This window comes from Mustelus asterias, unplaced genomic scaffold, assembly GCF_964213995.1.
Source record: "Mustelus asterias unplaced genomic scaffold, sMusAst1.hap1.1 HAP1_SCAFFOLD_130, whole genome shotgun sequence".
Classification (NCBI taxonomy): Eukaryota; Metazoa; Chordata; class Chondrichthyes; order Carcharhiniformes; family Triakidae; genus Mustelus; species Mustelus asterias.
In genome coordinates, this window is record NW_027590164.1 from 27,832 (window position 1) to 48,413 (window position 20,582).

At 46.7% G+C, this 20,582-nt stretch overlaps 2 protein-coding genes across 3 annotated transcripts; both read left to right on the forward strand.

Annotated features, from left to right (window-relative positions):
• Positions 1–1,847: 1,847 nt before the first annotated feature.
• Positions 1,848–8,198, forward strand: LOC144484880 (uncharacterized). 2 transcript variants are annotated; one of them, XM_078203241.1, is made up of 2 exons: positions 1,848–1,912; positions 6,610–8,198. In XM_078203241.1, exon 2 carries the CDS (start codon positions 6,793–6,795, stop codon positions 7,996–7,998), a length of 1,206 nt encoding a protein of 401 aa, XP_078059367.1. In that variant the 5' UTR covers positions 1,848–1,912; positions 6,610–6,792; the 3' UTR covers positions 7,999–8,198. The 2 variants fall into 2 exon arrangements, with proteins under 2 accessions (XP_078059367.1, XP_078059366.1); XM_078203240.1 differs by having other exon boundaries at positions 1,848–2,011; positions 6,610–8,197.
• LOC144484890 (uncharacterized) lies at positions 8,047–17,512 on the forward strand. The gene is made up of 3 exons (XM_078203257.1): positions 8,047–8,100; positions 11,664–11,768; positions 14,669–17,512. Exon 3 carries the CDS (start codon positions 14,752–14,754, stop codon positions 15,568–15,570), a length of 819 nt encoding a protein of 272 aa, XP_078059383.1. The 5' UTR covers positions 8,047–8,100; positions 11,664–11,768; positions 14,669–14,751; the 3' UTR covers positions 15,571–17,512.
• Positions 17,513–20,582: the final 3,070 nt, after the last annotated feature.

Below are 20,582 nucleotides of genomic sequence, written 5' to 3' on the forward strand. Positions count from 1 at the left end.
CACATTCAAAGGCTAATTGAGTTTAGGTGCTGATAAATCGAATGATTGTAAAATATTCGTATGAAATTTGATTTGAGTTTCCAGTCTGTAAATCTTCCCCATCAAATATCCTGCAAAAGAAGAGAACAAAACTACTGTCAGTCCAGGATAGAAATTCTGAACAGACAATTCTAGTTTCTCTGGAACATTTTTTCCGCTTGTTCCCCCAAATCTGTAAATCCCCATCCCACACACTCACCCTCCTCCCTGGGCTGAAATCCAAACCTATCTCACCATCTCCAACATTCTTTTCCTCCATTCCCAGTTTTCTCCCTCCCTCCCTCTCCTCTGTCTGGATTCAGTTCTGATCAATGACATGTCATTGATGAAGACGAACATCTCGTCAAGACCATCCCCACACCCCCACTTCTCGCCTTCAAACAACCGCACAACCTCCAACAGACCATTGTCCGCAGCAAACTAACCAGCCTTCAGGAGAACAGTGACCACGACACCACACAACCCTGCCACAGCAACCTCTGCAAGACGTGCCGGATCATCGACACGGATGCCATCATCTCACGTGAGAACACCATCTACCTGGTACACGGTACCTACTCTTGCAACTCGGCCAACATTGTCTACCTGATACGCTGCAGGAAAGGATGCCCCGAGGCATAGTACATTGGGGAAACCATGCAGACGCTACGACAACGGCTGAATGAACACCGCTCGACAATCACCAGGCAAGACTGTTCTCTTCCTGTTGGGGAACACTTCAGCGGTCATGGGCATTCAGCCTCTGATCTTCGGGTAAGCATTCTCCAAGGCAGCCTTCACGACACACGACAGCGCAGAGTCGCTGAGCAGAACTGAGAGCCAAGTTCCGCACACATGAGGGCGGCCTAAACCAGGATGTTGGGTTCATGTCACACTATCGGTAACCCCCACAGCTTGCCTCCTGGACTTGCAGAATCTCACTGGCTGTCCTGTCTGGAGACAATACACATTTCGTTAACCTGTGCCTAATGCTCCCTCCACTCACATTGTCTGTATCTTTAAGACCTGATTAGCTGTAAAGATTCGCATTCTAATCAGTATTCTGTAACTTGATTTTGTGTCTCTGTATGCCCTGTTTGAGAGCAGATATCCACTCCATTGGACAAAGGAGCAGCGCTCCGAAAGCTAATGGCACTTTAACCTGGTGTTGTTAAAACTCTTACTGTGGATTCAGTTCTCCAGCTCCTGTCTGCAGACTGGCAATAAAACCAATGGGTCTTAGTGGGGGTGTTGGGGCCTCCAGCGGGTGTTTGTGAATCCTCCCCGCCCACCTCCCAGGGTTTCCTTCCTTCCCAGAGATCAGAGTCCTCATTGATTTGAGGCCAAAGTGTAACCTCTTATTTATTGTCCCCCCTCCCCCATCCTCTGATGTGAACCATCCTCCAGTGGCTGAGCCAGGATGGGGCCGTTAACCTGGGCCTGTTCCCGGGAGGGAGGGAGGGAGAAGCCCCGCAGCTGCAAACCAGGGAGCTGACAATGATTCTGAAGGGTTTGCGGATCCACAAAGTGTTTCCAAATCCTCGCAGCCACCGCCTGACGCTGACTCCGCTTCTCCGGGACAAACAAGCTCCAAGGACAGCAATGACACTGCGCATGCTCCACATCACAATGCCCGGGGACTGATTGACGGCAGCTCCGGGCCAATCGGAAGAGGGGGCGGGGCTGGAGGACCGAGCGGCAGCGGCTGGTCCTCCAACCAATCGGAGTGAATGAGGGGCGGGACCTGAAGCATGCGCCGCTCCAGACCAATCGGAAGAGTTCCCTGTTCCACGCATGGGAGAAGCGCGCATGCGCAGTAAGCAAAGGCGTTTGCAGCACGCGCAGTGCGGGTGACAGCGACTGGAGAGAAGTTCCTGTGTCTCATCAGCAGCCGGTAAGGATGCAGAAACATAGAGGGAGCAATGGAACCGGCGGATGGACGTAGAGGGTTTCTAAATACCTGTTGAAGGCCTCAAACATCGAATATGAGCCCGTAGGTCCCGTGTTTGCAGCTTCAGGTCTTTTTCCCGAGACAAAGCTCAGGTTAACGGCCTCCATCTTGATTGAGCAGGGAGCAAAGCGCATGCGCTGGTGTCTTGGTGACGCAACCGTGAGGGGGCGGGTCTTTGTGTTTCTGCTCCCACCGGGTCCTAGTGCTCGGAAACATGATTAAATTTGAGCATCAGCTTTTCAAACAGCTTCACCCACTCCCAGGCTGCACCTCACGTTTGCAGCCGAGAGAAGTTAATGGGTCATGTACATATTCAGTATGAGAGGTGGCATCCGGAATACTTACCTGAAGCGGTTACACGGCTTTTGTACTTGTTGGAGTTTAGAAGGTTGAGGAGGAATTTATTGAAACTTACAGGGTACGGCGTGGCCTGGACAGAGTGGACGTGGAGAGGATGTTTCCACTAGTAGGAAAAACTAGAACCAGAGGGCACAACCTCAGACTAAAGGGATGATCCTTTAAAACAGAGATGAGGAAGAATTTCTTCAGCCAGAGTCATTGAGGTTTACAGCATGGAAACAGGCCCTTCGGCCCAACTTGTCCATGCCGCCCTTTTTTTTAAAACCCCTGAAGCGAATCCCAATTGCCTACATTTGGCCCATATCCCTCTATTCCCATCGTACCCATGTAACTATCTAAATGCTTTTTAAAAGATACAATTGTACCCACAGCTTGTTCCAGACACTCACCACCCTCTGTGTGAACAAATTGCCCCTCTGGACACTTTTGTATCTCTCCCCTCTCACCTTAAACCTGTGCCCTCTTGTTTTAGACTCCCCTACCTTTGGGAAAAGATATTGACTATCTACCTTGTCTATGCCCCTCATTATTTTATAGTCTTCTATAAGATCACCCCTCAGCCTCCTACGCTCCAGAGAAAAAAGTTCCAGTCCATTCAGCCTCTCCTTATACTCAATCCATCAAGTCCCGGTAGCATCCTACTAAATCTTTTCTGCACTCTTTTTAGTTTAATACTATCCTTTCTATAATAGGGTGAGCAGAATTGCACACAGTATTCCAAGTGTGGCCTTACCAATGTCTTGTACAACTTCAACAAGACATTCCAACTCCTGTATTCAATGTTCTAACCGATGAAACCAAGCATGCTGAGTGCCTTCTTCACCACTCTGTCCACCTGTGACTCCACTTTCAAGGAGCTATGAATATGTACCCCTAGATCTCTTTGTTCTGTAACTCTCCCCAACGCCCTACCATTAACTGAGTAAGTCCTGTCCTGGTTCAATCTACCAAAATGCATCACTTCGCATTTGTCGAAATTATACTCCATCTGCCATTCGTCAGCCCACTGGCCCACCAGAGAGTGGTGAATCTGTGGAACTCTTTGCCACAGAAGGCTGTGGAGGCCAGGTCATTGAGTGTCTTTAAGACAGAGATAGATAGGTTCTTGATTAATAAGTGGATCAGGGGTTATGGGGAAAAGGTAGGAGAATGGGGATGAGAAAAATATCAGCCCATGACTGAATGGTGAAGCAGCCTCGATGGGCCGAGTCGCCTAATTCTGCTCCTATGTCGTATGGCCTTTTGGTTACACTTCAGCCCCAAGCTCCTCATGTTTACATAGAAACATGCATAGAAAATAGAAGCGGAAGTAGACCATTCAGCCCTTTGAATGTTCCCTGCCATTCATTATGGTCATGGCTGATCCTCAAATTCAATACCCTTGTCCCACCCATCCCCCCATAATATCCCTTTAGCCCCAAGAGATATATATCTACTTTTGAGGAATGGAGATCCAAAGATTCGCTGTCTCTATGCGCAACACTTGTTTAAACAGTGACCCCGAGATTCTCCCATAAGAGTAAACAACACTTCCAACAAGTTGTTGGAAGGTATTTTGAGAGACAGGATCTACAGGCATGCAGAGAGGCAAGGACTGATTCGAAACAGTCAGCATGGCTTTGGAGTGGAAAATCATGTCTCACAAATTTGATTGAGTTTTTTGAATGGGTAACCAAGAAGTTAGATGAGGGCAGTGCAGTTAATGTTCTTTACATGGACTTTAGCAAGGCCTTTGACAAGGTATCAAATGGTAAGTTGTTGCATAAGGGTAATCTCACGGGATCCAGGATGAGGTAGCCAAATAGGTACAAAACTGGCTTGATGACAGAAGACAGAGGGTGGTTGTAGATGGTTGTTTTTCAAACTGGAGGCCCGTGACCAGCCGTGTGCCTCAGGGATCGGTGTTGGGTCCACTGTTATTTGTCATTTATATTCATGATGTGGATGAGAATTTAGTAGGCATGGTTAGTAAGTTTGCAGTATGGTTAGTAACTTTGCAGATGACACCAGGATTGGTGGCATAGTGGACAGTGAAGAAGGTTACCTAGGATTGCATCGGGATCTTGATCAATTGGGCCAGTGGGCTGGTGAATGGCAGATGGAGTTTAATTTTGATAAATGCGAGGTGATGCATTTTGGTAGATTGAACCAGGACAGGACTTACTCAGTTAATGGTAGGGCATTGGGGAGAGTTACAGAACAAGGAGATCTCGGGGTACAGGTTCATAGGTAGAGTGGTGAAGAAGGCATTCGGCATGCTTGGTTTCATTGGTCAGAACATTAAATACAGGAGTTGGGACGTCTTGTTGAAGTTGTACAAGACTTGTGTAAGGCCACACTTGGAATACTGTGTGCAGTTCTGGTCACCCTATTATAGAAAGGTTGTTATTAAACAAGAAAGAGTGCGGAAAAGATTTACGAGGATGCTACTGGGATTTGATGGTTATAAGGAGAGACTGGATAGACTGGGAATTTTTTTTCTGGAGCGCAGGAGGCATAGGGGTGATCTTATAGCAGTCTATAAAATAATAGGGGCATAGATCAGCTAGATAGTCAATATCTTTTTGCAAAGGTAGGGGAGTCTAAAACTAGAGGGCATAGATTTCAGGTGAGAAGAGAGAGATACAAAGGGTCCAGAGGGGCAATATTTTCATACAGAGGGTGGGGAGTGTCTTGAGCAAACTGCCAGAGGTAGTAGTAGAGGCGGGTACAATTTTGTCTTTTGAAAAGCATTTAGATAGTTACATGGGTATGATGGGTATAGAGGGATATGGGCCAAATGCGGGCAATTGGGACTAGTTTTGGGGTTAAAAAAGGGGCAGCATGGACAAGTTGGGCTGAAGGCCTGTTTCCATGCTATAAACCTCGATGACTCCTCTCCACATCCAAGACCTTTCAGGATCTGAAAGGTTTAAATTAAGTTGCCTCTTACTCTTTTAAACTCGAGCAGAGACTGTCTCACTGCTCCTCATCAGACTATCCACCTATTCCAGGTGTTAGTCGACTAAACCTTCTATGAACTTCTAATGCATTTATATTTTTCCTTAAATAAGGAAATCGATAATGTAGACATTGCTCCAGATACAGACTCACCGTGTGCAACTGAAACATAACTTCCCTGCTTTTACTCCATTCCCCTCATAACAAATAATAGCTTTCTGAATTACTTGTACCTAGATTTTCGATCGTGATGGATTTTGGATATTTTTTGTTACAGAGGGTTAGAAATTGAGGATTTACACACAACAAGCTCAAACCAAGAGAAAAATGTTGTCTCTTCTGATACGGGCTTTCTGAATGGGATAAGTAGGTAGATGTGAATGGAATGTTTCCACTTGTTGGTTTTTCCATTACTGGGAACCATGAACAGACAACAAATAAATCAAACAGGAAAATAGGAGATGTTTCTTTCTTCAGACAGTTGTTAGAATATGGAACTCACTGCGACTGGAAGTGGTTGACACAAATACTTTAGATGCTTTCAAAAGGAAAATATATGAGCTTATGAGAGAAAAGGGATTGGAAAAATCAACTGAAAAGCTGAGATGTGGTGATCAGAATGAGAGGAGACTCATGTGGAGGATAAACTCCAGTACAGACTCGATAAACCGAATGGCCTGTTTGTGTATTGTCACAGACAGAACAAACAATTCTCCTTCCCTGTTCAAAGACAATAACAATCAGCTCCTAATGATCCGAGTGACTGTCAGATCTCAACGTGATGTTTGGTTTGTGTTTTCTTGCTGTAAATCCTCCTTTCCATTATCCTGCAAAGGGAGTTTACAAAAGTCATCACTGTCAGTCCAGGACAGATATATTCATAGAATTCCACAGTTCGGAAGGAGGCTATTTGGCCCATCAAGTCAACTCTCTGACAGAGCATCCCACCAAGGCCCCAACAACATAACCCAACTTATTTACCCCACTAATCTCCCTAACCTACACATCCTGGGGAAAAATGGATAATTTAGCATGAAATCCACCTAACCTGAATATCTTTGGACTGTGGGAGAAAACTGGAGCACCCGGAGGAAACCCACGCAGACAAGTAGAGAATGTGCAAACTCCACACAGCAGCGCTCCGAAAGCTAGTGGCTTTTGCTACCAAATAAACCTGTTGGACTTTAACCTGGTGTTGTTAGACTCCTTACTGTGTAAACTCCACACAGACAGGTAACCAAGGCCGGAATCGAACCCAGCTCCCTGGCGCTGTGAGGCAGGAGTACTAACCACTGTGCCACCGTGCCAGCCACGTAATTCTTTGTAAACTTATTTTACAGGAAATAGAAGAGGAGGATTTGCAGTCTGGACAATCAAATCTCACGTCAGACAGAGTCAATCAATTCATTGGGATTTGAAGATTTGTGCATCTGAAGGGATTTAATTGACCATCTCAGTTGGAAACTGGTGAGAATCCGTTTCCTTGCTCCTCCTGTGGGAAGGGATTGATACAGCTGGAAAACATGCTGACACGACAGCGAACTCGCAATAGTGAGAGTTCATTCACCTGCTCCGTGTGTGGGAAGAAATTCATGTGTTCGTCCAACCTGCTGGCTCACCAACTCGATCACATTATTCAGAAGCCTCTTCAAAGCTCTGACTCTGGGGAAAGCATTGAAACCTCTGAGGAACAGGCCCAACACCAGCTCCTTCACACACATGAGAGACCGTTCAGCTGCTCTCACTGCGGGAAGAGGTTCAGCCAGTCCTCCCGCCTTGCAGAGCACCAGCTCCTTCACACACACGAGAGACCGTTCAGCTGCTCTCACTGTGGAGAGTCGTTCAGCGACTCAGTGCATCTCACTGAGCACCAACAAGTTCACACCAAGGACAGGCCATTCAGCTGCTCCCAGTGTGGGAAGAGATTCACTCAGTCCTCCCACTGCACCGTTCACCAACAGATTCATTTTCAGAAGAGACATTTTAAATGCTTTAAATGTGAGAAGACCTTCAAAAGAAGGATTAGTCTGCTGAGACACCAGGGCACTCACACTGGGGAGAGGCCATACGTTTGCCCTGTGTGTGGGAAAACATTTACTTGTTTGCAGCATCTGCTGAGTCACCGGCCTATTCACACCGGGGAGAAGGCATTCATCTGCTCCGTGTGTGGGAAGGCTTTCACGGAGTCATCCAGCCTCCGGAGACACCGCCGCATTCACACAGGGGAGAAGCCGTTCTCCTGCTCCATTTGCGGCAAAGGATTTGCTCAGTTTTCCTCCTGCAATCAACACCAACACATTCACTCTGATAAGAGACCTTTTCAATGCTCAGAATGCAATAAGACCTTTAAAAGAAGTGATGATCTGCTGAAACACAAACGCATTCACATCGGGGAGAGGCCGTTCCTGTGCTCTGTGTGTGGAAAGGGATTCGCTCAGTCGTCTGGCCTGCTGAGACACCAACGCATTCACACCGGGGAGAAGCCGTTCACCTGCTCTGTGTGTGGGAAGGGATTCACTGATTCATCCTATATGCTGAAACACCAGCGAGCTCACACTGCGACAGAACCATTCACCTGCTCCCTGTGTGGGAAGGGATTCACTGATCCATCCCGCCTGCAGAGACACCAGCGAGTTCACACTGGGGCAAAACCTTTCAACTGCTCCATGTGTGGGAAGGGATTTAATCAGTATTACAGCCTGCTGAAACATAGACGACTTCATGTGTGACCGGCAAAGTTGGATTCTGTTGTTTCTGCGCCCTGAGATAAACAATAACAATTGGATGAATAGGGGAGGCAGCGGCACAGTGGAATTATCACTGGACTCAGGGTAAGGCTCTGGGGACCCAGGTTCGAATCCCACCACAGGCGATGGTGAAATTTGTATTCAATTAAAATCTTGGATTAAAAGTCTAATGACAAACCTCAACCATTAATCAATTGTCATTAGAACCCATTTGGTTCTGTAACGTCCTTTAGAAAAGGAAACCTGCTGTCCTTACCTGGTCTGGCCTACATGTGACTCCAGACCAGCAATGTGGTTGACTCTCAAATGCCCTCTGAAATGGAGGGCAGTTAGGGATGGGCAAGAAATGCTGGCCCAGCAAGTGATGCCTACATTCCGTAAAAATGAACTTTAAAAAGTTCCTCAGTATCTCAGTAACATCCTCCAGTCCCACAACACTCTGTGTAAATACAAGTTGTTGATGATTATGCCCTGAGATAGATAACGTGAACCCGATTCCCCTCGTCCACCAACTTGGCAACTTCTTGACAAAAAGTAAAGCACATGGGATTGGGGCTGTTGTACTGAGATGGGTAGAAAACTGACTGGCAGACAGGAGACAAAGAGTAGGATTAAACGGGTCTTTTTCCAACTGGCAGGCTGTGACTATTTGGGTAACGCAGGATCAGTGCTGGGGCCTCAGTTACTCACCTGCCATGGGTCTTGTTTTTTTTCCCCCTGTTTATTATGCATCATTTTTAAATTGTTGCTTCCTAAGAATCTAATTTAAAACCATGGATAAACTCAAACCACTTTTGGAAAATCTGTGACTCTCTGATCAAGAATCTTACTGACCACTGCATACCATTCTGGTCACCGTATTATTAAAAAAATCCCTATCCAGGCACTGGAAAGGGTGCAGAGAAGATTTTAATGATGAGATTTTAATGTAGAAGGCAGCTCACCACCACCTTCTCAAGGGCAATCAGGGATTAGCCATAAATGCTGGCCAAGCCAACAATGCCCACATCCCATAAATGATTTTCAAAATGTGTGTGGTTTTTTTATCAGGAAAGGATTGACAGGCTAGTTCTTCTTTCTTGAGAAATGAAGGCTGAGGGGTAACCTGAGCAGAGGTCTTCAAAATTATAAAATGCTTAGATACAGAAATAGTGTTTCCTCTTGTGGGGAAGAGCAAAAAGTAAAGTTTATTTATTCGTCACAAGTAGGCTTAGATTAACACTGCAGTGAAGTTACTGGGAAACTGGAGACAATCAATATAAAACAGTCACTAAGAAATCCAATAGGAAATCCAGGATAAATTTCTCTACACAAAGAGTGGCGAGAATATGGAAATCACAACTACAGGGAGTGAAATGAACAATATAGATGTCTTTCAGGGGAATCTCAACAAGTACTTATGAATGATTTTTATAGTTCATTCAGGATTTATTTCAAAACGACTAAAAACAATAAAGTGACAGGAGATAATTTGCAGGGTGTGAGACTGTGTGTGTGAGGGTGTCTGTTGCTTTTTATTGGTGTCACAGAAACCTTCCTCTTTCTGAGCAGACAATCTGGCCCCTGAATGATGTGAATTGTACAACTCAGAGATTCTCCATTCAGAATGACCATGTGCTGTGTAAAACCTGACATCTCCACAACCAGACGCCACTTCTGGAACAACGTGAAGTGACTACAATTTTTCAGATTGATTTCTTTGCTCTCAATATTTTCTCAGTTCATAAGTTCATAAATTCCATCATTATCCTTGAACACACCGATGGTCTCCACTTTAAATACTTCTCTCAGTCTTACCAACATATAGCAATTGGATTGTTGCTATGACAGGAACCAATTCTGTAAATCTGATTCCCACCAAACACCAACCCATATCCCCATCCGAGTTCCAGATTTTAATGAGTTTCTTAAAACACAGGCAGCCTGGCAGCACAGTGGTTGGCATTGCTGCCTCACAGCGCCAGGAACCCGGGTTCAATTCATGCCTCAGCTGACTGTGTGGAGTCTGCACATTCTCCCTGTGTGGGTTTCCTCCGGGTGCTCTTGTTTCCTCCCACACTCCAAAAATGTGCAGATTAGATTGATTGGCCATGCTAAATTGGCCCTTAGTGTCGGGGATAAGCAAGATATCTACATGGGTTACGGGGACAGGACTGGGTGGGATCATTGTCGGTATAGGCTCAATGACCTCCTTCTGCACTGTAGGGATTCTATACCGTCTGTACTATCATTACATTGGATCCAATACTGTGTTCACTAACACACTGCAGCCTGACTTATTATTGGAATAAACACTGTGTTTGTTACACTGAGAGTAAGTAATCTAAAGTAAATCAAGGCAATCCATGACGAAGGGTCATCCAGACTCGAAACGTTGGCTGGAATCTCTCTCCACAGTTGCTGTCAGACCTGCTGAGGTTTTGCAGCATTTTCTGTTTTGAAGTCAGTGCTTTGCTGTGTTGTCCCTGTGCTCCATCCCCACTCTGATTGTATTGGAGCCTGTGTGTGTCATTGTTACACTGAGAGTAAGTCAGTGCTTTGCTGTGTTGTCTCTGTGCTCCATCCCCACTCTGATTGTATTGGAGCCTGTGTGTGTCATTGTTACACTGAGAGTAAGTCAGTGCTTTGCTGTGTTGTCTCTGTGCTCCATCCCCACTCTGATTGTATTGGAGTCTGTGTGTCTCATTGTTACACTGAGACTCTCTCATTGTGATTATTGGACAAGCAGCAAGTCACCGTCACAATGCCCGGCTGATTGACTGCAGCGCGGACCAATGGGATGAGGAGGGGCGGGGTTGGAGGTCCGAGCGCGGGAGGTTGGTCCTCCAACCAATAGGAGCGAATGAGGGGCGGGGCCTGCTCTGACTGGAGCATGCGCATTGTGGGTGCGCATGGCGACGGAGAAGGGCTGTTTTTCCGGCTCGGAAATAAGTCAGAGGTGATTGAGGTAAGTCAGAGGGATCTCGCGGGTGGACGGAAACGCTGCGTAAGCAGGTTGTGTAAGCCGTGAACCTCGGTAAAGAGCTTCACGGACCCAGTTTGCACCGAGCGGTCCTGCAGCTCCTCATGTTCGGGCCGCGTTCACGGCCGCCATCTTTATTGGGGGCACTATGCAACAAGGCGCATGCGCAACCGCCATCGTTTTAGGGGGTAATGTTGTCAATGAGTGGGAGGAGCTTGTTCCCCATTGTTCAGAATGGAGACAACTTGTCCATCAAACGGCATCAACCCTCTGAGTCCCAATGTCTTATTGATGAGGCAGAGCGGTGGCAGAGAAGGAAAGAAAGGGAAATAGCTTTGACAAAGGGTCATCTGGCCTCAACGTCAGCTCTTTTCTCTCCTCACAGATGCTGCCAGACCTGCTGAGATTTTCCAGCATTTCCTCTTTTGGAAAGGGAAATACATTCTGCTTTCCAGATCCCACTATATCATGGGATGTCTTTCCCATTGGCCCAAAGATCTGTGGGCTCAGTTCAGTCACATGAAAACCCATGGCAGAAACTCATAACCCTGAGGAGAATCGAGGGACTGCTGACAATGACAAAGGGAAAAGTGCAGCAGGGAGCCTGAGTAGTTGTCCTGGACAACTTCTTATTGAATTTCATTTTTCGACTGACAGTGATGCCTTTTGTACATTTCATTTTCAGGTATTAGAAGAGGATTTGCAGACACAAATCTCAAATGAAACCTCACATCAAAAACTGACATTGTTACTTGATTCATCAGGACCTGGATATCATCATCATTTGAACGTAAGCATTGAGTTCCAAGTCATTACCCCCATGGTGTAAAATTTCTTCCTCATATTGCCCTGTAGATTTTGCTCAAAATCTTAAATCTGTGCCACTTAATTCTTTTGCAATCACAGAAATCCTCCAGTGTAGAAGGAGTACATTCTGCCCATTGAGTCTGCGCTGACAACAATTCCACCCAGGCCCCATCCTTGCAACCCCACCTATTTACCCTGCTAATCCCTCTAACCTATGCATCCGGGGACACCAAGGGGCAATTTAGCATGGCCAATCAACTTAACCCACACATCTTTGGACTGTGGGAGGAAACCGAAGCACCCGGAGGAAACCCATGCAGACACGAGGAGAATGTGCAAACTCCACACAGACAGTGACCCAAACCGGGAATCGATCCCCGGTCCCTGGAGCTGTGAGACATCAGTGCTAACCACTGTTAGTGGCACAGTGGTTAGCACTACTGCCTCACAGCGCCAGAGACCCGGGTGCTCCGGTTTCCTCCCACAGTCTGAAAGACGTGCTGGTTAGGTGCATTGACCTGAACAGGTGTCGGAGTGTGATGACTGGAGGAATTTAACTGTAACTTCACTGCATTGTTAATGTAAGCCTTACTTGTGACTAATAAATAAACTTCACTTTACTTGTACCATCGTGCCACCCAAATCAGCTGATAGGAACAGCTTTTCTTTAGCTACCTTATCTTAGACCAATCATAAACTTGTACAGCTCTATCAGTCTCTTTTGCTCCAAGGACAATAACCCCAGTTTCTCCAGCCTAACATTGTAACTATAATCCCTCATCCCTGGAACTATTCTGGTAAATCTCCTCGGCACCCTGTCGAGGAGCCTCACATCCTCCATAATGTGTGGTGATCACTGCTTTGCACAGATCCAGATGTTCTGTGTTCCTGTCTGTGCAGTAGGAGGCCATTTGGCCCATGAAGTCTGCACTGACTCTCTGACAGAGCATCTTCCCCAGGCGCAACCCTCCTAACTGCACATATTTACCCCGCTAATCTGCCTAACCTGCAGATCTTGGGACATGGGGACAATTTTACCATGGCCGCTCCACCTAACCTACACATCTTTGGAAACTAAGGGGCAGTTTAGCATGGCCAATCCCCCTAACCTGCACATCTTTGGACTGTGGGATGAAACCAGAGCACCTGGAGGAAACCCAGGCAGACATGGTGACAATGTGCAAATTCTGCACAGACTACCACCCAAGGCCAGAATCGAACCCGGGTCCCTGGCGCTGTAAGGTAGCAATGCTAACCACAGTACCTCGCTCACATTGTGTGGTGACATCATCCCCGCTCCCTGGGGATTTCCTCAACGAGGAGATTTTTCTCTGTCTGTTGGGAGATTCTGTTAAAGTTGTGGTTTAGTTGCGGGACTGAATTTGCAGCCCTTCCACGAGTGGGATCTTCCATTCCAGCTGATGGTGACCGTCCGAGGCAGTTTCCCAGCAGCACGGCCAGTGATCAATGCAAAATGCCAATGGGGGAGGGGTGAAAACCCCAGCTGTGCATGTATTCAATCCCTTTCTATCGCCATCTACCTATTGTCTGTCTCTCACACACCCACTCTCTCTCTCTCACACTCTCTCTCCCTCACACAAACATTATCACACACTCTCACACACACCTTCCCTCTCACACACACCTTCCCTCTCACACACACCTTCCCTCTCTCACATACACCTTCCCTCTCACACACACCTTCCCTCACACACACACCTTCCCTCACACACACACACCTTCCCTCTCACACACACACCTTCCCTCTCACACACACACACCTTCCCTCTCACACACACACACCTTCCCTCTCACACACACACACACACCTTCCCTCTCACACACACACACTTTCCCTCTCACACACACACCTTCCCTCTCACACACACACCTTCCCTCTCTCACACACACCTTCCCTCTCACACACACACCTTCCCTCTCACACACACACCTTCCCTCTCACACACACACCTTCCCTCTCACACACACACCTTCCCTCTCACACACACACCTTCCCTCTCACACACACACCTTCCCTCTCACACACACACCTTCCCTCTCACACACACCTTCCCTCACACGCACACCTTCCCTCACACGCACACCTTCCCTCTCACCTGCACACCTTTCCTCTCACACACACACCTTCCCTCTCACACACACACCTTCCCTCTCACACACACACCTTCCCTCTCACACACACACCTTCCCTCTCACACACACACCTTCCCTCTCACACACACACCTTCCCTCTCACACACACCTTCCCTCTCACACACACCTTCCCTCACACACACACCTTCCCTCTCACACACACCTCCCCTCTCACACACACCTTCCCTCTCACACACACCTCCCATCTCACGCACACCTTTCCTCTCACACACACACCTTCCCTCTCACACACACACCTCCCCTCTCACGCACACCTTCGCTCTCACGCACACCTTCCCTCTCACGCACACCTCCGCTCTCACGCACACCTTCCCTCTCACACACCTTCCCTCTCACACACACCTTCCCTCTCACACACCTTCCCTCTCACACACACCTCCCCTCTCACACACACGCACTCCCCCCCTCGCACACGCACTCCCCCCCTTGCACGCTCACTTTCCCCCTCGCATGCGTACTCTCCCTCTCACGCGCGCTCTCCCTCAAACACAAACTCTCTCCCTCCCTCTTTGCTCCTCCCATAAAGGTGAACCAGTTGGGTTTTTATGACAATCCAGCAGTTTTCCATGGTCACTTTTTCCTCGTTCCGGCCCCACAAATGGCCAATCAACCTCAGATTGATTCATTCCGCTCAATTTCACAATCTCCCTTTGAGTTTTTGTGGGTTCTCTCTCACTCCCATTTTGCTGTTTTAAATCTGTTTCACAGGATGTTAGAAGGAGAGGATTTGGAGTTGGGAAATTGAAACCAAACATCGCATCAGGATCTAATACAGACCGATTTTATCGTAAATGGAATATCATCAGATTTTGAAGATGGAAGGAAAAAACACTGTTCACACTGGGGAGAAACCGTACACATGTTCTGTGTGTGGACGCAGCTTCAGTCGATCATCTGGCCTGTCAGAACATAAATGCCATCGCAATGGGGAGAAACCATGGAAATGTGGGGACTGTGGGAAAGGGTTCGATTACCCATCCAAGTTGGAAATTCATCAACGAACTCACACTAGGGAGAGACCGTTCACCTGCTCCCAGTGTGGGAAGGGATTCACACACTCATACCACTTGCAGACACACCAACACATTCACACAGGTGAGAGGCCGTTCACTTGCTCCCAGTGTGGGAAGGGATTCGCTCACTCCTCCAATCTGCAGAGACACCAGCGAGTTCACACTGGGGAGAGACCATTCCAATGTTCAGATTGCAAGAAGTGTTATAAAAGTTCTGGGGAATTGATATCCCATCAACGCATTCACACTGATGAGAGACCCTTCAGGTGCTCTCACTGTGGGACTGGATTCAGACGATCATCTGACCTCACTGTACACCAACGAGTTCACACTGGTGAGAGACCTTTTAACTGCCCAGACTGTGGGAAGTGCTATAAAAGTTCTGGGGAACTACTGTCCCATCAACGTGTTCACACTGATGTGAGACCATTCAGGTGCTCTCAGTGTGGGACTGGGTTCAGACGATCATCTGACCTTACTGTACACCTGCGAATTCACACTGGGGAGAAGCCATTCCCCTGCTCCGTGTGTGGAAAGGGATTCATTCAGTTATCCAACCTGCTAATGCACCAGCAAATTCACAAGAAATCTCAGTGATTGGATGTTGCTGTTCGTCACATCCTGGGCTGAACCAGCCTCAATGTTGCTGCTGATGTTCATAAACTCCAACCCAGTTATAAGGTGTGAGGAGCTCATGGAGTTTCTTTGTCACTAAGATTGAGACAATCTAATCAGCTGCCTCTGCTGCTTCCCTCCCTTCCTCGAGCTCACCGGATAAAACTGTCTCCAAATTTATTCATTCATGGGACATGGGCGTCGCTGGCTGACCAGCATTTATTGCCCATCCCTAGTTGCCCTTGAGAAGGTGGTGGTGAGCTGCCTTCTTGAATCGCTGCAGTCCATGTTCTGTGGGTTGACCCACAATGCCGTTAGGGAGGGAATTCCAGGATTTTGACCCAGTGACTATGAAGGAACGGCGATAAATCTCCAAGTCAGGATGGTGAGTGGCTTGGAGAGGAATTGCAGGTGGTGGTGTTCCCATTTATCTGCTGCCCTTATCCTTCTCGATGGAAGTGGTCGGGGGTTTGGAAGGTGCTGTCTAAGGATCTTTGGTGAATTGCTCCAGTGCATCTTGTAGATAGTACACATTGCTGCTACTGAGCGTCGGTGGTGGAGGGAGTGAATGTTTGTAGACGTGGTGCCAACCAAGTGGGCTGCTTTGTCCTGGATGGTGTCAAGCTTCTTGAGTGTTGTTGGAGCTGCGCCATCCAGGCTTGTGGGGAGTATTCCACCACACTCCTGACTTGTTCCTTGTAGATGGTGGGTAGGTTCTGGGGAGTCAGGAGGTGAGTTACTCGCCACAGTATTCCCAGCTTCTGACCTGCTCCTGTAACCACTGTGTTTATGTGGTGAGTCCAGTTGAGGTTTTGGTCAATGGTAACCTCAAGGATACCATAGTTCTGGGGAACTACTGTCCCAGTAGTTCAGGGATTCAGTGATGGTTCCACCATTGGATGTCATGGGGCGGTGGTTACAGTGTCTCTTATTGGTGATGGCCATTGCCTGGCATTGCTCATTTTTTAAAACTGATGGAGTGTGAGAGTGGTAATTACAGCAGGAAACAGAGTGGCTGTGTGAATTTAAACTGAGAGTTTGATGTGTTAATGAGCCCAGCAAGACTTCAAACAGGTGCTTATCCAAAACAGTTTAGTAGGGGTGGGTACAGAACAGAAATAGATCTGAATGGGCTCTTAGTGATCAAAAAATAATATATGCATGCTGTGCCACAAAGTTGTCATGAGTAAAGTATGATTAAAGTGAATTTACTTTTCTTTTATATTATCAATGTTAAAATAAAGAGATGATGTTTATCAATTCTGGGAGAGATTAGTTGTGAGGAAATTGGGTGCGAATAGAGAGATGAAAGGAAAGAACAGAGTTAATGGGAAACTGAAACCTATGAAGGGAGTTGTTTCAGGTCTCGGTCAACAGCAGTAATAGTTGGTTAACTCCCAGAAAGCAGTGTGAAGGAGGCCGATTTGAAAAGCCAACTGCTGTTAACCTCAGAAACAACACCAACAGGAGTAAAGGCACTGAGTGGTTAAAATAAAAAGTTACTGGATTTTTATAGATCTTAAAATCTAAAGGCGTTGCTGGACAGATTGGTGAAGGTAGTTAAATTGAGATTGTTTGGAACTGTTTAAAGTATTGATGCTGTGTGAAGCCATTGTATTATTTTAAGTGTAATTCTATTTCATTTTGTGGTTTTTTTCCCCCCATTTCTTAATTAATATTTAGATTGCTATAAAACCATCATAAGAAGTCAGGACATAATTTCCGGATTTCACAATCTCTCCTCATACAACACACATTGTAAACTCAGATTTGTTGTTGTGTATTTGGGATATTGTTGTGTGTGGCATGGTCACGTGATCACTCTGTGACATCATCGGGTCTCTGCAGGCTGCCAGTAGTTGGGGAATTGAAACCTGTCGAATGCACACCTAAAAATAAACCAGTCTCAATGCTGTTTTTATCCAATCTTGTGTGGACCTCTTGAATTGTCCTGATCTCTACATCCCCTCCAACCATAGACAGCACAATATTGATCATAAACCGTGCCCTTAACATTAAATAAACTCCAGCTCCGTTATAGGAGTTAATATTCTTGATAAAAGTCAAATAAATCAGCTTTTTATTCAACAAAGTGTATCAAGTCTTTTTAAATATCTCTATCACAAATTATTTCCTTTTAAAGGGACCTCCATCCTCACCTCCAACAAGTGGAGGAACGCATGGCATATAAGGCGGCACAGTATTTAGCACTGCTCCCTCAGTGCCAGGGACCCAGCTTTGATTCTGGCCTTGTGTGACCATGTGGAGGTTGCACGTTCTCCCCGTGTCTGTGTGGGTTTCCTCCGGGTTCTCTAGTTTCCTCCCACACTCCAAAGATGTGCAGGTTAGGTGAATTAGCCATGCTAAATTGCACCCAAGTGTCCAAAGATGTGTAGTTTGGGTGGATTAGCCATGGTAAATACGTGGGGTTACAGGGATGGCATGGAGGGGAAGGCTTGGGTGGGATACTTTTTCAGAGTCAGTGCAGACTCGATGAGCCAAAAGGCCTCTTTCTGCACTGTGCAGATTCTATGGTTCCTTGTGACTAAGATTGAGCCAATCCAATCAGCTGTCTTTGCTGCTTCCTTCCCTTCCACAGACCACCGGACCAAAGTGTCTGTGAAGTTCCTCCTTGTCTGAGCTCTATCTTTCTCCAGTTTCTCTCCTATCTTCTATCTCCCTCTGAGCTCATCTTGTCCGTGAGACCTGCCTTCAACTCCCTGGACTCCATTCTCACAAAACTGCTGTCCATCCAACTTCCCCATGTGAGGTGACACTGTTCACAATTCTCTCCCATTTCTTACTGTTTCTCTCACTTTAAATGTACCGTCATCACCCATCCTAAAAAAAACACTAAACCCCACTATCTTTGCAAATTACTGCCCCATCTCCAACTTCCTTTTCTCTCCAAAACCCCTGAACTCAGTGTCCCCCGAGGATCTGTCCTTTGCCCCTGCTATTTCTCATCCACATGCTGCCACTGGGTGACAACATCCGAAAGCACCGTGTTAGTTTTCACCTGTAAACTGACAACACCCAGCTCTACTTCACCCCCATCCCCCTCCATTCCTCCACTGTTACTAAATTATCAAACTGCTCATCCCACATTCAGTCCTGGATGAGCAGAAATTTCCTCCAGTTAAAAATTGGAAAGACAAAAGCCATTGTCTTCAGTCACCACTAAAAATTCCATTCCCTCACTACTCAGAGTAACGGGTCATCCAATTAAGACAGCGATGAGGAGGAATTTCTTCTCAGAACATAGAACATAGAACAGTACAGCACAGAACAGGCCCATCGGCCCACGATGTTGTGCCGAGCTTTGTCTGAAACCCAGATCAAGCTATTTCCTCCCTATCATCCCGAAGTACTCCATGTGCCTATCCAATAGCTTCTTAAATGTTCCTAAAGTTTCTGACTCCACTATCCCTGCAGGCAGTCCATTCCACACCCCAACCACTCTGAGTAAAAAACCTACCTCGGACATCCTTCCTATATCTCCCACCATGAACCCTATAGTTATGCCCCCTAGTTACTGCTCCATTCACCCGAGGAAATAGTCTTTGAACGTTCACTCTATCTATCCCCCTCATCATCTTATAAACCTCTATCAAGTCTCCTCTCAACCTCCTCCGCTCCAAAGAGAAAAGCCCAAGTTCCCTCAACCTTTCCTCATAAGACCGACCCTCCAAACCAGGCAGCATCCTGGTAAATCTCCTTTGCACTCTTTCCAGTGTCTTCACATCCTTCTTGTAGTGAGGTGACCAGAACTGCACACAATATTCCAAATGTGGTCTCACCAAGGTCCTGTACAGTTGCAGCATAACCCCACGGCTCTTAAACTCAAACCCCCTGTTAATGAACGCCAACACACTATAGGCCTTCTTCACGGCTCTATCCACTTGTGTGGCAACCTTCAGAGATCTATGGATATGAACCCCAAGATCTCTCTGTTCCTCCACATTTTTCAGAAGGTAGTGAATCTGTGGAATTCTTTAGCGCAGAGGGCTGTACAGGCTGGGTCATTAAGTATGCTCAAGGCTGAGATCGATTTTTTTTCTTAATCAGTAAGGGAATCAAGGGCTATGGAGATAAGGCAAGAAAGTGGACTTGCGGATAATCACATGCGATCAGTCATGATTTCATTGAATGGCAGAGCAAACTTGATGGGCCAAATGGCCTCCTTCTGCTCCTATGTCTTACAGTCCATCTCTCTGCCTGGGAACTGTCTGAGGCTGAACCACACTCTTCACAGTCTCGGTGTCAGATTTGACCCCAAGATGAGTTTCTGACCACATATCCACCCCATCACCAATACCAGATATTTCAATCTCCATAATGTCACCCTGTCTTCACCCACCCCAGCTCATCTGCTGCTGAAACCCTCATTCATGCCCGTGTTATCTTTACACTTGACAATTCCAATACATTTCTGACCAGCCCGTCACATTCATCCCACCCCCACACGGAAATGTGAGATTCACCCATTCCCCCTGAGCTCACTGACCTACCTCACCTTCAAGTCAAGTAGGGCATCAACTTTAAAATTCACATCCTTGATTTCAAATTCCTCCATGACCTTATACCTCCCTATCTCAGTAATCTCCAGTTTCACTATTCTCTGAGATATCTGCACTCTTCTCATTCTGGCCTCTTGAGCATCCTTGATTTTAATACTCCATCATTAGTGGCAGGGCCTGGGTGTGAAACTGTGAAATTCTCTCACTAAATTGTCCATCTCTCCTGATTCAAGATCTGCCTCTCCAATCAGGCTTTTCCCATCTATCCTAATATTATGCTCTGTCACTCAGAATCCCTACAGTGCAGAAGAGGCCATTTGTCCTAAAGAGTCTGTACCGACATTCTGACAGAGAATCTTACCCAGGCCCTCTCCCCCACTTATACCTGTAACACATTTACCATTTCTAATCCATCTAACTTGCACAACTTGGGACACTAAGGGTCAATTTAGCGTGGCCAATCCACCTAACCTG

Coding starts and splice junctions, on each gene's coding strand:
- LOC144484890 (XM_078203257.1), top strand. CDS start 14,752: ATGGAATATCATCAGATTTTGAAGATGGAAGGAAAAAACACTGTTCAC.
- LOC144484880 (XM_078203241.1), top strand. CDS start 6,793: ATGCTGACACGACAGCGAACTCGCAATAGTGAGAGTTCATTCACCTGC.